The sequence below is a fragment of the Lathamus discolor genome, chromosome Z (assembly GCF_037157495.1).
Source record: "Lathamus discolor isolate bLatDis1 chromosome Z, bLatDis1.hap1, whole genome shotgun sequence".
Lineage (NCBI taxonomy): Eukaryota > Metazoa > Chordata > Aves > Psittaciformes > Psittacidae > Lathamus > Lathamus discolor.
In genome coordinates this window covers 68,681,729-68,695,928 of record NC_088909.1, presented here as the reverse complement: position 1 = coordinate 68,695,928, position 14,200 = coordinate 68,681,729, and the positions used below count along the sequence as shown (strand labels likewise).

The 14,200-nt window shown below is 36.7% G+C and overlaps 1 protein-coding gene across 3 annotated transcripts in view; it reads left to right on the top strand.

The window, feature by feature from the left end:
- NTRK2 (neurotrophic receptor tyrosine kinase 2) overlaps window positions 1-14,200 on the top strand; it is a 210,060-nt gene that overhangs the window by 80,093 nt on the left and 115,767 nt on the right. The window contains exons 12-13 of one of the 3 annotated variants that reach the window (XM_065662820.1): window positions 3,685-3,756; window positions 13,370-13,438. In XM_065662820.1, the coding sequence (XP_065518892.1) occupies window positions 3,685-3,756; window positions 13,370-13,438 (141 nt within the window). The remainder of the gene's footprint in view (window positions 1-3,684; window positions 3,757-13,369; window positions 13,439-14,200) is intronic. The other 2 variants (XM_065662823.1, XM_065662822.1) reach the window with 2 other exon arrangements.

The window sequence follows — 14,200 nt, the reverse complement described above, 5'->3', positions numbered from 1 at the left end:
TAATAAAGGCATTTTGAAATTAGAAAATCAGTTCTATAAACTAGATTATGACTTCACTGAAGAAATACATTAATAGTTAGAGAATAATTTGCTCGATGAGCCAAGACCAATGAAGGAGGCTTTCCTTGTGTTGCAGTAACAGTTGCAACAAGTCACAGTTGTGAATACTAATAGCTCCAACTACTAGCAGTTATTGGAGACAATTTGTAGGAGAGGAAACTTTACAAGAAAAACTGAAGAATGTATTGAGGAGGAAAAACTCACTAAACAGGAGGATGTAGTGAAATGTAAGCTGAATAAGGAGAAAATTATCATAACACCTTCCAATGTCTCATCTAATGGCTGTCTTCCTTGTCTCCTCTTATTAGCACTAAGTGCTAATCAGTACAAACCAGAAGTTATTTGGATTTTTCCTGACACAAAATTATAACTTCACATAATTTTATTTCATTCCATTCTATGAAGAGCTTTTATTTTTTCAAAAAAAAAAAAAAACACAAAAAAAAAAAACCATAAAAAACACCCCCACAAACAAACAAACAAACAAACAAAAACCCAAAAAACAAAACCCCCAATAAACCCCACCAGAATTCTCCTTTTTTTAGGGCCAAATGGATATTTATAATAGAAAATATGCTCAAAGAGCTGTCAGTCCTAGGAAAAAGCCACAGGCTGGAAAATCATACTCTTCATCAGTGGGTACTAATGAAAGCCTAGGTGGTGGCATGGGCAATCAATAGCATCTTCTAGTTGCTCACAGTAATGAATGTAATATGTGTAAACACACACATACATATGTATATTTAAACATACATATAACAGACGTTGTTCTCTTTTACATAGTCTGAAGTACACAAGAAGAGACACCTTTAAGTTGTTGCCTAGAGGCACTTCATGTTGTCTTGACTGAATTTGCAGTTCCTTTTCATGAATAGTTTGTAAATGTGCTGGTATGGTGGAAGCCTAAAGAATTTACTTGGATATGTGAAAACCTGGAGTTAGGAGCATGCTGTGGGAGCTCATTAATGATTCAGGATAGTTGGTTTCAGTTTCCCCTCCTTTGTTTCAGAAGGCAAAATCCGATCAATACTTTTCTTTCAAGGTCATAACTGCTGCTTGGTCTCTGTCCTTCTCACAACCCTTGCCCAACCATAGGAGTGTTTTGGAGGATTTAATTACTTGTTTAATCGGGGTTGTCATCAGTAGCTCTTAGCATAGTCAGTGTTGGACAGAAAGCTATTATTACAGGAGAGGGCTCTGCCCTGATCCAGGAGGGGGGCTGTGCTCGTGAATGGTTTTCTGTCAGTTATGACAGGGGCTTTTCCCTCCCTTCCTATCCCAAGTAATCCTGTGGTTGTATTATGGACAGGAAAGCTGTGAAACAGGGGTATATCATATCTCAGATACTTGATTTTGCAAGATTTGTAAAACAGAGTTGGGTTTGAGAAAGTCAAGTTTCTGACTTCCTGAGGGAAAGCATATTTCCACTGCATGGACAATGATGCTTCTTAATACGTTTTGGCAATTTGTTTTCTACTACCGTAAGTGAAAGTTACATTTAAAGAAATATTTATAGGGGTTTTGTGTATTTTTTTGGTACATTTTTGGTATGTTTGTTGCCTTTATTTAGAAATCAGTTCAGTGTAGGCTAAGTAAACTTGTTATGTACTCAATAACTAATCTCACTTCCTGAAGTTATATTATAAATTCTAAGGGGAGTACCAGATTCAGTATTATAATTGCAGGAAAGGAAGCAATGTTCCTTTAATGTCCCTGTAAAATAGCTTTTCTGTTTTGAGAAATATCATACGCAGTCACTCAAAAATGCAGAATATCTTACTGCTTTAGTATCTTTTGTTTAATCCTGTAAGAGTATTCTCTCAGTGAAGAATTTTTTCTTTCTTTCTTCCTGAAGAGCCTGATAAAATACAGGTTTGATGCTTTATCAAGAGGCAAGCAAGGCTGCCTATCCTTACTTGCATGCACCTAGACGTTATACTGCTGAACAGGGTCTGCTTTTTGAAATTTAAACTCTGTAGTTTAAAAGTGGCATTTAAGATCAGTTAACTTGAACAGAATGAGCTGGATGTATTTGTAGGAGCTAAAAAAGTTGGTCCAGTATAATTTTCATGTTGGCTTAAAAATAAATAAAATTTAGGATATCATTTCTTCCTTATCCTGCATTTTAGGAAAATCTAGGTAGGGTAAAGACATGAAAAGATTTGGAGTTATCAGAATAATTTCAGGAGCAAACTCCTGGAGGTTAGCTTTATTGTAGAATATTATGAACACAGTTCATCATGCTCGTTGAGCACAATGGATTCAAATTTCCTGTGGGTTGTAATCACTAGTCAGTCAAAAAATATCCCCAGTTCAATTTGCTCATGCTACTGACATCATATTTAATATGTCTCAAACCAGTTTTATATATATTCTATTGGGTTTTTGCTGTTCATTAAACGTTAGCAGTAGAAAATCTATTTCTGTTGCTTTTTTGTGTGGCACCAGTACTTTAATTTAATACGATTTCCAATGAAAAAACTGTTCAGTGACTCATGTGAAATATGTTGGTGTGAATTTGTATATACATATGTATAAATATGCAGCTAAGCAAATTTTCAAGCAGTATAGTTTAAATAGCTAATTTAAGTCCTGCTATTTGGCTGGCAGTTGCTTTTATATGTTTAGTTTCAGACATTGAATTTGTAATGTATGTCTAGTTCTGCTGACCACAGATCCATTGCCTTTGCATGTGAGTTCATTTTTTCTTGTTGCAAAGAATACTTAGCACTGATATGTGAAAATTCAGGACAGAGAGACTTGAATTTGCAGATTTTTTGTTTGTGTTGATTGTGAAGCCTCATGCTGAACTACCTTGGATTACTTCAAGAGTTGTGGAAACCTGTTGTTTTGCTACATTGGTACCTCCTGTTTTACAGGAAGCATCAAGAGAACACCAGGGTCTCTGCCACAACAGACAGCTACTTGCAGAAGCTTTATGCGTTGCAAGTTGATTAGAGATTAATTTCAGTACTGGGAGTAAGGAATAGGGCCAGGTGCTGAACAAGATATTTTGATGTTAGGTCTTCTGAGGATTCTTTAATGCAATGAAGTGATGAGCTGGCTGTTAACGAATTGGGTTTTTGTCTGTATATGATCCCCAGCAAGAGCAAAAGCTCCAGACAAAAAAAACATAAACTCTGAGCAAAAAAGTGCTTTATGCTGTATGACTAGGTATTGACCCTTGACTTCAGTGGGGGTTATCTGTACATTAAGTTCATCTTTGCAGACCAAGGATATACACTCAGAAAAACTTGGCCAGTGACTGAAGAATATTTTCTCACTGCTTATCATAGAGCATATTATGATTTTTTTCATCAGAATTTTTAAGCTGTGCATATTTCTGTAGCTCGAAACCACATGTATAAGCTGTGCGTGGTAGAGTCCAGTCCTAAAAATACCAGCTAATAGTGACAGCCCTCCTTGTGGTATAGATTTTTAAACTGTGAAAAATGTAAACTGGGAACAATCTAGGAGTATCACAATGAATGCTTTCTCTCCTGCAGAGTAGGGTGGAAAATAAAACAATTGGTGAAGAAATATAGATATACAAAAAAGAGTAGAATTGGCAGTTGCAAAACAAACCCTTGACAATTGCATTAATGGTAATGCATTCCATTCCAGTTCATGGTGAAGTAAAAGGAGTTGGTCTGGTAGATCAAATATGGCTTTCATTGCAAGACTGCGACAATGAAGGTGAGATGATACAGCTATTCAGACTCCTAACCTATAAAGAACAAAGACTGTGTGGTTTTTAAATATGCCTGGTGAATTTACAGAATTATTTATTCTTAGAACAGATGTCATCGTGAAACACTAAATTTGTTTTCAGTTATATTTTGGGAATTTATCTATCCTGTTATGTTCATGTATACATAAATTGTGGGTCAAAAAATATATATGCAGTCCAAATTGTGACTAATTAATGATACATGTTAGGTTCCCCTATGAATGTGGGAAATTCTTTTTGTGTAAATGTAAGGGCTTTGAACAAGACTTGAAAGGGATTTTATTCTATTGAAATATATGATAAACTGGGATGGACTAAATAACAGTGTGAGAATATAACTTGCTGTCTTGCTTTGCTCATTACAAATACATTGTGAAGCAGTTGGTAAGAATCCATCTGGTATAAGCAAACACAGCTGTATATCTAGGGAAAAGTCCCAAATATCATGCTCAGACTGGTGTCTTCAGATGAATAGGATTTTTTGTTTGTTGTGTGTGTGTGTGGTTAGTTTGTTGGTTTTATTTTTTTTGGGGGGGGGGGATATGTGTGTGTGTGTTGTGTTTTGGTTTTTGTTGTTTTGGGGGGGGTGTTGTTGTTTTGTTTTTTTCTTTATTTTTTTTTTTCAATCATTTTCTTATTTTCCAGTCCAAACAAGAGTAAAATTACAAGAACTCTCAAGAACCTGTTAATACTTTTTTCAGACAGAATGTCAAAAATTGCTTTCTGTTCCATCAATATTGATTCATGGCACCAAGACAAAATAATTAGCAGCAGACAGATACCAGGGTTTTGTGTCCTACATTAACAAACTAATACAATTATTTGCAAAGGAATTTAACCAGTTGCAATACTAGTATGAGTTTCACATTAGAGTCACCTCTTTCGTTCTAATATCAGCAATAATTCAATTCTGTATTGTCTGTTACGTGGTCTCCCTGGAGAGTGGGCACAGTGTGTGGTTTGTATGTACTGTATAATTTCACTCAGGTCTGGGGCAAAGCACAGCAGTGTTTGAGGTGACCAATATGCCATCAAAGAAAACAGGGCTAGGATGTGTTCTATGACCCTTAGGGACAGGCATTGATTGTGTCCATATATTTAAAACTTCTTCATCCCTCAAATAAGGTGACCTCATACATACTGCATATTCTAAATAGTTCCTGAGTCATGCTCTCCTTTGAACCATACTGGGACATTGTCTGGAAAAGAGCTATTTATCTTAGACCAAAACGGTACCTTAATTTAATATAGATTAAATAATTGTGAATAAAAAAAAAGATATGCCCTTGCTCAAGCCTGGGCTGTGGCCTTTTTTTTTTTATTGATACAAATGTACCCCAAGCCTATTTGTCTTTGAAGTCTTTAGCTTAATAGGTGGGCTTGGAAGCAACAAGTCTTGCACATCCCATTTACACTAAAGTGGTTTTGGCTTATTAACTACTGTTCATGTCTTGTGTGTCTGTATATCTAAATACACAAGTTTGCTCTGGTGGGGTGGAGTCATTCAGGCTCTACTTTGCAGCAGCCTTGCTTTAAGTTAAGTCTGAGTTTATTTTCTGGGAGGAAGTTTTGGGGGTGGGGACAAGACGGAAACCCCTTCTCGTGAAAGGTAAGCCGGTCTAAGCCCTTTTGCTGATTGTTTCTGCAGTGGTGATAGCACAAGTGGAGAGCACCACCTTGGCCAATGCTGGCAGCATTGTGGCCAAAGCTTTGCCTGGTTCCAGGGACTCCTAACCTGCGACTATTGCAGGCTTGGGCCTTTTTGGTTTCTGGAGCCCGAAGGTAGGCAGTCATTCTGTTTGCCTGACCAAAGGAGAGCCAGGCACATTGGCGTGGCTATTTATTGACTGACAAGGCGAGGCGATCCAGGGACCTTGGATTTCTTAAAGAGTGCTGTTAGGGAGAATTGTCACCAAGTAAACATCAATCTCTCTTCTTTCAAAATAAATATCTCTTATTTCAAATGCATTTAATGCATTTTGTTAATTCTCTCTGTAGAAAGAGAGAAATTCAGAAGGCACACTTTGGTTATGCTACAGAAATAGCTGAGTGATAGCACCATTCCTTTTCTGGTTCTGTTCCTAACAGATTTGCATGGTAGTAATATATTTGGGAGTGGTTTACTTTGGTTGGGTATGAGGATGGGACTTTGTTCCACATGCACAGAGAGGGGAAGGATATTTACATTGCTGTTCACACAGCTTTGGTAATTTCTCTTCCCAGTGCCTCAGTAGCAGCAGACAATCAGGATTCAAGTAGGATATGCAGTGCGCTGTGTGCCAGCAGCGCCAATCGCAGGAACACAGTTTCAAGTAAGAGGACACTCTTACTTACTTGCTAATAACCTAATCCGGCAGTCAGGGGAATAAGTAACTAAACATTGTATTCATATAGGCTCATGTCTGATTTATTTAATGCTAATTAAGTTTATAATTGCATGGTATCATTTAATATAATTGTTTACTTTTACCCATAAAGTCACTGAGTCTTCAGATGGGGCTATTTGGCTGTAATTCAGGTGCAATTAACCTTTTAAATACAGTATTTCTTCTGTTGAAAGGTGCTGTAAGAGGTAGTGTTCAGAAATGCAAAGAGTGGGAGCTTTCCTTTTTCCTATGACCATTTTCCTTCTCATTTCCTTGGTGTACCCTGTGAAGGGTGATCCTTTGAATGGAGATGCATTTTGTTCCCATGTAAAACTGAGAACCGAGTGAAGCAAACCGAGGCCAGACTGGAGTAAGTGCACATTATTTTCACTTTAGCTCCAAGCAGCTGTGATACAGGAGGCTCAACCTGCTTCATTTAGTACTGTGTTGTGCGGTATTTTTCCTTTAAAATACTCTCCATCTTCTGTGTTTGCGAGGAATCAGAGGGACATTCACAGCCAAGCAGCATCTTTGATGTGATTCCATCTTACTGAGGTATCCAGGAGAAAGAAAAGTCTCTGGAGTCTTGGAAGAGGTGTAGAACCTAAATGTATATATTTCAAGCTGTCAGAAAAACGTGTGCCAGACTTTTAGATGGCTTTTTAGGAGTATAAATCCAGGCTATGAGGTTCATGATGAAACGTCCCATACCTCACCCTTTTTGTCCCTCAGAGTGCATGTACTGCTTTGGAGAAGGACTGGTGTAGATAAGGTTCAGTGGAAGGCACCTGTAAGATGTCTCTTCTCTGTGCTGTGACATTAGGATTTGTGGTAAGAGATAACTAGCATGGCATTTGGAGACTTATGTCTTAACTTTTCTGTCAGAAGAGAATTTTGTGGAGCAAAACAGTAACTAGGTTTAGCTGGGATTTGGCTCTTGGTGGCTTGCTATCAGTCCATTGTCCTGATGATTCACCACAAACGGATCAATATTTTTTGAGGTACATCATTAATTGCTGCACAGAAGTTCATGAAGTGACTTTAAAGGCAGGCAGCTGAGATTAATGAAGTAAAGAAAAATAAATAAATAAATAGTGTTTTACTAGAGGCACTCAGAGATTAGGATTAGCATTTTCTAAGAAGTATTCAGGCATCACAGACTCAAGGTAGAATGTCATAGAAATGAAGCTGGAGAATTGCTCAATAGCAACTATGAGCCTGTAATAATAAAAAATGTTAATACTGTTGTAAGGCAACAGTAAGTAAAATAATCCCACTGTAAATGAATATATAGGATACAGTACCATAATTTTTATTGTACAAGAATAAACAACACTATTCTCCTAATTCGTATATAAAAACTGTTTTGCTAGTTCTTGTCAAAAGGCCATATGTTGAAAATGTGGAATATCTATTGATCCTTGGAATTATGCAAACTAACATGATGGTAGAGTTGACTTCAATATTTAGACAGAGACAGAATGGTTTCAAAGTTGACATTGATTCTATTTTTCAGAAGGGTGAGACTAGATTATGCTGTGTCCTTCATGTGCTCTGATCTTTTTAGTGGTTGCAACTGGCACTTGTCAAAAATACCTGTGTAGTAGCATTTCTGTATTTTACATGCATACCAATGAGTGTATTAAACACAAATGCTAGGGAGATCATAAGGTAAACAGCCTTTTTTCTTAATAGCTTCGACTTTTCAAGCACCGGCAGAAAGATTTGAGAAAGCATTTCTTGATAAATTGATTGATCTCTAAGGCATACAGTGTTTCATGCAAATGAAGTGTAAAATAACCAGCAGACATCCATGTTTTAAAATGGGTATGCAGATAGTAATTGCTGTGTCCTTTTCTATGAACTGGGTTTCTATTAATGTCTGTTTACTTGGGTCTGGGGGGAACTGCTGTTACTGTAGAGTTCTGTTTCATAGTCTGAAGAGTTGCTTAGTCACACTCTTCTCTTTTTCACTTTAACCTGTCCCTGAATTAGAAGTTGTGTAAGATATATGCACTGACTAGGTCTGAGCACTGGTGGTTTGAGCTTCAGCTTTTAATGTCCTTGACTCTCACTAATCAATAGCAAACAAAACAACTACAGCATCAGCAGTAGTACTGTAAAATGAAACGTCTGTTGGATATCATGGTGGAAGACATGAAGGTAATGACTCTGCTTGAGAAAGCTGCAATATTTTCTCCTTAAGAGCAGTGAAAACAAATGTTTGATTTTCTGCTGCCTGCTTGGAAAATGAGAACATCTTCCAATGTATCATAATGGGAAGTAAAATAAAAACTCCAAATCAAACTAAGGAAAAACAGATTAATGTATAAAGTGATCTGAAATCAGTGTACAGAACAGTCAGCCCAAAATCTTTTTCATGTCTAAAATGCTGAATAGACAGATCAAGTTTTACTTTCTTGGTTCTACCTTATTTCACACTGAAAACAGCTTTATAGGGTTATATACTGAAGTACATATCATTCTGTTTGACCCCCTTTCTCATTTTATGAACTTGTAGATCAATGAAACAAACCATTTAATAGATTGAATGCTGCCTGCAACACTAATTTTAATGGCTCCAATTTTATTAAGCATTTGGAAATCTCATATAGATGGCAGCATCCATAAAATGACAAACTATGTTTCCTCATCTGTGGAGCATAAATTTAAACATTAGAGGGAAAGCTAGTGATAGTGGAAAAGAAATCTTTCTGAGATACTGCAGAATTTTGAAGGACTGTAAAGGAGAACAAAAACTCTGAAGTTTTGAGTTGCTATAAATATTACTGAGGTTAATACGATATTGTACCGTGTACTGACTTCCTGTTGTTGTAGGCAACTGGAGCACATAAGAGGGTCAAGACTTTTCATCTTGATGTAGAACTTCATGGAAAAGCCTGTTTAATCTCTTCTGGTCCTAGTTCTTCCAATTACTAAGTAAATTCAGTTACTGGAAACTCTGATCTGAAAAGAAAGATTAATGTGAAATTCAGGTCCAGATTTTTTTGGGAATCCTTGACCTCTAATTAAGAGTTGAGTTAAGAGTGTGTCCAGGTCTTTGTGGTTTTAGGTCTTTGATTTTCACTTTGTTTGTCTTTTATCCAAGCATTTATCTTTAGGTATGAAAAGTAACTTTTACATATGCCATTAGAATCTTTGTTACTGTGCTCTGAAACACAAGGCAGTAGTGAGCCTGCTGCATGCAAAATCTGGAAAATCCTAAAAAAAAAGTATGGATTTCTTCAGACAACTCTATCTTCTGCTGCTGTGAGGCAAGACATTCTTCTTTGTGCCACAACCATTCTCCAGAAATCAGGACCCTCTTCTTGCTTTCCAATAATAATGAGGTGACATTGGGTCCTCAATTGGCCACAGCATTAGCCAGCACTGCTCTTTGAAACAGTGGCTCAGATCCAAGAAGCAAAAAACACTAGGAATGAATTATCTCATTTAATTTTCTACTTGAAACCAGAAACTGACAAATGCGATACAAATACCTTTTTAGGTAATGCAACTACATCTTTTTGCTTTTCTCCCTTCCACTCAGCAGTTTGAGCTTTCTCGATATAAATCATTGTTCATTTAAAAAGACCAGAGAAACATGCTGTATTGTGCTTGATTTCTCCAAGCTGGAGAAAGTGAAAATGTTAATTAATCTTAATTTCAAAATACTCTGTTTAGATCAAGGCCCCAAGTAACATTCTGCTTAGGGTAAACCACATGTATTTGGTGAAGAGAGGTGGTGTAATGAGACTTAACATCATAGAAACTTTTGGTTGCTCTTTTGTTTGTGTTTTCTCTTGAATGCTTGGGTTTACATATATAAACTCAAAATTTAGCAAGTCATATGTAGAGAGTAGGATGTGAGTATAAGAAACAGTTTTAAATTCAGTTAAGTCATCATTAAGGAAACTTTTATTTACTCTGGCAGAGTTTAGGTCAGGTTTGTAATGACCAAGAAAGTTTGACTGCCGACCTCCAGCTCATCAGAATACAGTATTTCAAATTCTGTTTGGTTGAAAAGGATTTCAAACAGCTAAAATTTATCACCTTGCTTTGTGAAAAAGTCCAGAAGATGACTATGTCACAATATCTTCCTTCCTGAACGATTTAGGTGAAGGCTTGTAGGGAGTATAGCCAGTGAGAAGGCACGTAATTGAGATTGTTTGGAACAGGTAGAAATTGAGCCCATGGATGTGTGACTATCTCCCTAACAATGACGCTCCCAAATATGGCAGTGCATTAGATGTTATGAAGCCATTAACTGCTCAGTTCTGTGTTGGGTGCTGGGTAAAGGAGAGAAAAAAGTGGGCTTCATTACATGCACAAAGAACTGTGTTTATGAAAAGCTCTTTTTTCAGAATGCATTCAGTATGTTAAAACATGGGGGTTTAGTATTATACTTTCCTGTTTATACTTTCTTCTGTAATGACAGAAAAGCTAAAAAAACTATTAAAGGTCTTAAAGGCATTTTATCCAGTTCCCAATGAGAGCAAACTCGTTGGAAGTTACGGGTCATCCAGTGCCTGAGACACAGATCTGAAACCCTCATGAGATACTTCCAGAAAGCCAATTGTAGACTAAAAACAATCCTCACTGTTGGCTCAACTGGATCTACATTAATAGCATAATTCAAATTACACTTGCTGTAGCACATTCTCTTTGTGGGAGAGCATTTGGACTTAAATTTGTTGTCCCTGAAATAGTGTATTGCAAAATCATTATAATGTTTAAGACTAATAATGAATACAGCGTTCACTTCAGAACTCTCTGAACGAAGAGCTAATATTGGAAATAAAGTATCAGCAGGTTACATTTTAAAATACTTATAATTTTCTTTATTGTCTTGGACACATTTGCATCTCAGAGAGACAGATACATAATGTTCCCTTAAAAGATGAATGAAGTACTGTCATTCCTTGTACAAGGAAGATGGGTAGTTTTTTTTCTCTCTTTCACTTTTGTTTTGAGTTTTTTATTTGAATTCTTTAGTGTACTTTCCTCTGTAAGTCTGAGTGGCAGCTTACATAACAGCAGTGGGGTTTTTTTGGAATTATATATTAAACTCAGAATCCAGTGCCATTGCAGTAACTCAAGCCAAAATCAGGCTTTGCCTCAACCTGCCTTACTGACTCCTTTTGAACTCTGAGAAGCCGGATGAGAAGCTGGCAGTTAGTACATGAGAAATCATCTTCTAAATATCCAGTGCCCATTATTTTTTGCCTCTACTACCTCAGAAACTCCAAGTAGTCAGAGATCTAGTGTACAAATTAGTCCAGATTGCCTGCTGCTTAATGGGTTTGCAGCTTTTTCTGCTTTCCCTGGAACCATTTTTTTCAAAGCATTTGTGTTCAGTTTCTGCATCTTTATATTTCAATCCTTTTTTCTTGCTCTGTTTCTCCTGTGTCCTGTCAGAACCTTCGTATCCCCCCCACCATTGTTCTGTATTTCTATGTCCTTTCCTTCTCTACATAATTTACCTGATTGCTTTCCATGTTTCAGCAAAGGAAGTCAATAGACTTTTATTTATTCTTTCTAAAACTTATATTTATTGTGATTAATTCTTGTGCCTTTGAGCCCTGGACTTGCAGGACTCCCTTGTGGGTTTTTTGACACCTTTGGACTATTTAGGTCCTTGCCTGAGGCTTTTTCCATACTGGTTGCTTTAGACATCACTGTTGACTACTAGAGTACTAATGTACATGCAGATGCAGCTAAGAATATAAACAGGTCTATTGCCTACCTGTGTGTTACATACTACTGTACAATTACATACTACATACAACTGTTCAATTAACAACTTCTTAAGTGAAAATTCAGAGGTGACTTTAAACACAGGAATGTTATTTCTCTGTGATTGCAGGAGACTGGGTAAGGAACAAACCGAAAGGCCAGAAAGCTTTCATTTGCAGTAATTTGCTTTAGTGCTAAAGTGTGTAGATATGTGTTTTTATGTAAATACATCTATCTGTCCTTTGAGTTAGTCTCCAAGCAAGTATGGAATCTCACAAACTTAGGAGAACAAAGTTCCACAAAGGAGGTCTGAACAGCCTAGGAAATGCAGAAGGAAGATAGCAACCATGCAGCAGCTTTCAATTCTAGACTACCAAAATCCTGATGGTACTTCTAATTTTCCATCTAACCTGTAATGTCCAAACATCCTCAGAAAATAACTTAAGAAATAATGATTAACCACAGTGACTCAGTAAAAATACTGAAGAAAGTCCTGGAAAAGCCTGCAGGAAAGGATCCTCAGTCTTCCTCAAGCTCTGTTGTATGGAGTTTGCACATGCATATACACGTCATGAACGTCAACACAGTTTACAGATGTACATTTTCTTGACATTACAGTAGGCTATTAGGGCTGTGATGTTAATATTACTTGATGAACTGAATTTTCAAGGGTACAGTTTTGATTTAATTCTCCCAAGTATTTCACAGTATGGCAAAACAATATTAATTCACTTCAAGAGGATTTATTTATGTGGGAGAAGGCAGTAGAAGGACCCAAATGATGTCAAATTCAGTAAGAGCACAGATTCCAACAATAATGTTGTGCTCCTTACAAGTTCTTAAGATACTTATCACTACATGTGGATATGTCCATAAGAAACTCATTTTCTCAATGTGAGTCTAGTCTACAACCTTCCTCTCCATGCAAAACAGCCCCCTTGAAGCCTAGCTGTTCTGAAATGATGCTCACTTCAACTGATACTCTATTTTTTTCTGTGAATTACCCAGTTCCCTTTGTGTTGTCTTAACACCTTACACTAAATCTTATCAGTTATTTCAGAGAAAAGGAATTTTGCCACACCCTTTTGGAAATGTGTGGTGGCTTAAAGCTAGCATGTTCAGCTTCTGAGTGTGCCATTATCAACTTCCCCGGTAGAAGTACTAAGAGTGCCTCAAGGTTCGAACAAGCAAGAAAATGCAATGTAAATGAATTAGTCATAGTTACTTAATTATTAACAATCAAATTCAGCTTCTCTTGAAACTGATAATTTGAATCCCATTCATTGAAACAAATAAAGATTTGGCTCTGAATTGTTGTTTAAAGTGCACCGGAGTACAGGTAATCTTTCACTCTTTATAAACATTGAGGACTTACTAAAGCAAGGTAAAAAAATAACCAAAACCAAACAAATAAAAATACTACTGATTGCGTTTGGTACAATTCTCACATTTATTTTTTTTTTTCAAATGTCATTAGAACAAGTAATGGTGACTGTCAACAGTGATGTACATAATAACTCAACTGCATCAGATACCAGCAGACTGGGTAAGACAATGCTGTTCTAGGAAGTATTTATGCTATGGTCAGTTGGATTTCATACAAGGCCAAACAATATCCTTCTTCACAGTTCTTAGCCTTAGACAGTTAGGTAAGATTTGGGGAATGGGTTTCCCTTTTATCTCAAAAAGAATTTTTGGGGATTTTTACTTGTGTTTCCAAGTGCCATTATCACATTTAGTTGTTGATTTTTAAGTTCCTGTTGAAGTTTAGAAACAGTAAATTTTAAGGTAGTTAACTATTGTTTCCACCAGCTCCACTTTTTTCTGCCGTTACAAGGTAATTTAACAATGTTAAGAGCAGGAGCCTATTTGGAGCAGGCAGAAAGAATGATGTGCACAGAGGTAAGTGTGAAACAAAGGTTACAGAGGAACCTGGTGTTGTGCTTCCAGTAACTTTGGTGTAGCAGGGTTCCTTTCACTTTGTTTGTGGACCAGACCTGGGACAGAGAATTTCATTGTGCACCCAGGCTTGTTCACTATAAGCCTTTGCACAAGGCAGGACACCACACCTGGCTGGGGTTTTTCTGACCCATAGTCCCTTGTTGGAAAATTCTAGATTTATTTCATTACATCTAGATAGGAATATTTTGATATGTTAAAGACATGAATAACATGCCTTATGCATTTTTATTTAATGAATAAAATTGTTGGCCACAAGATAGAGCTAATGTTGTCATTTTCATAAATTCATGTGTTTTTTATTTAATATTATGTATTCTTTAAATGCATTTTATGTTTATGTGTTAAG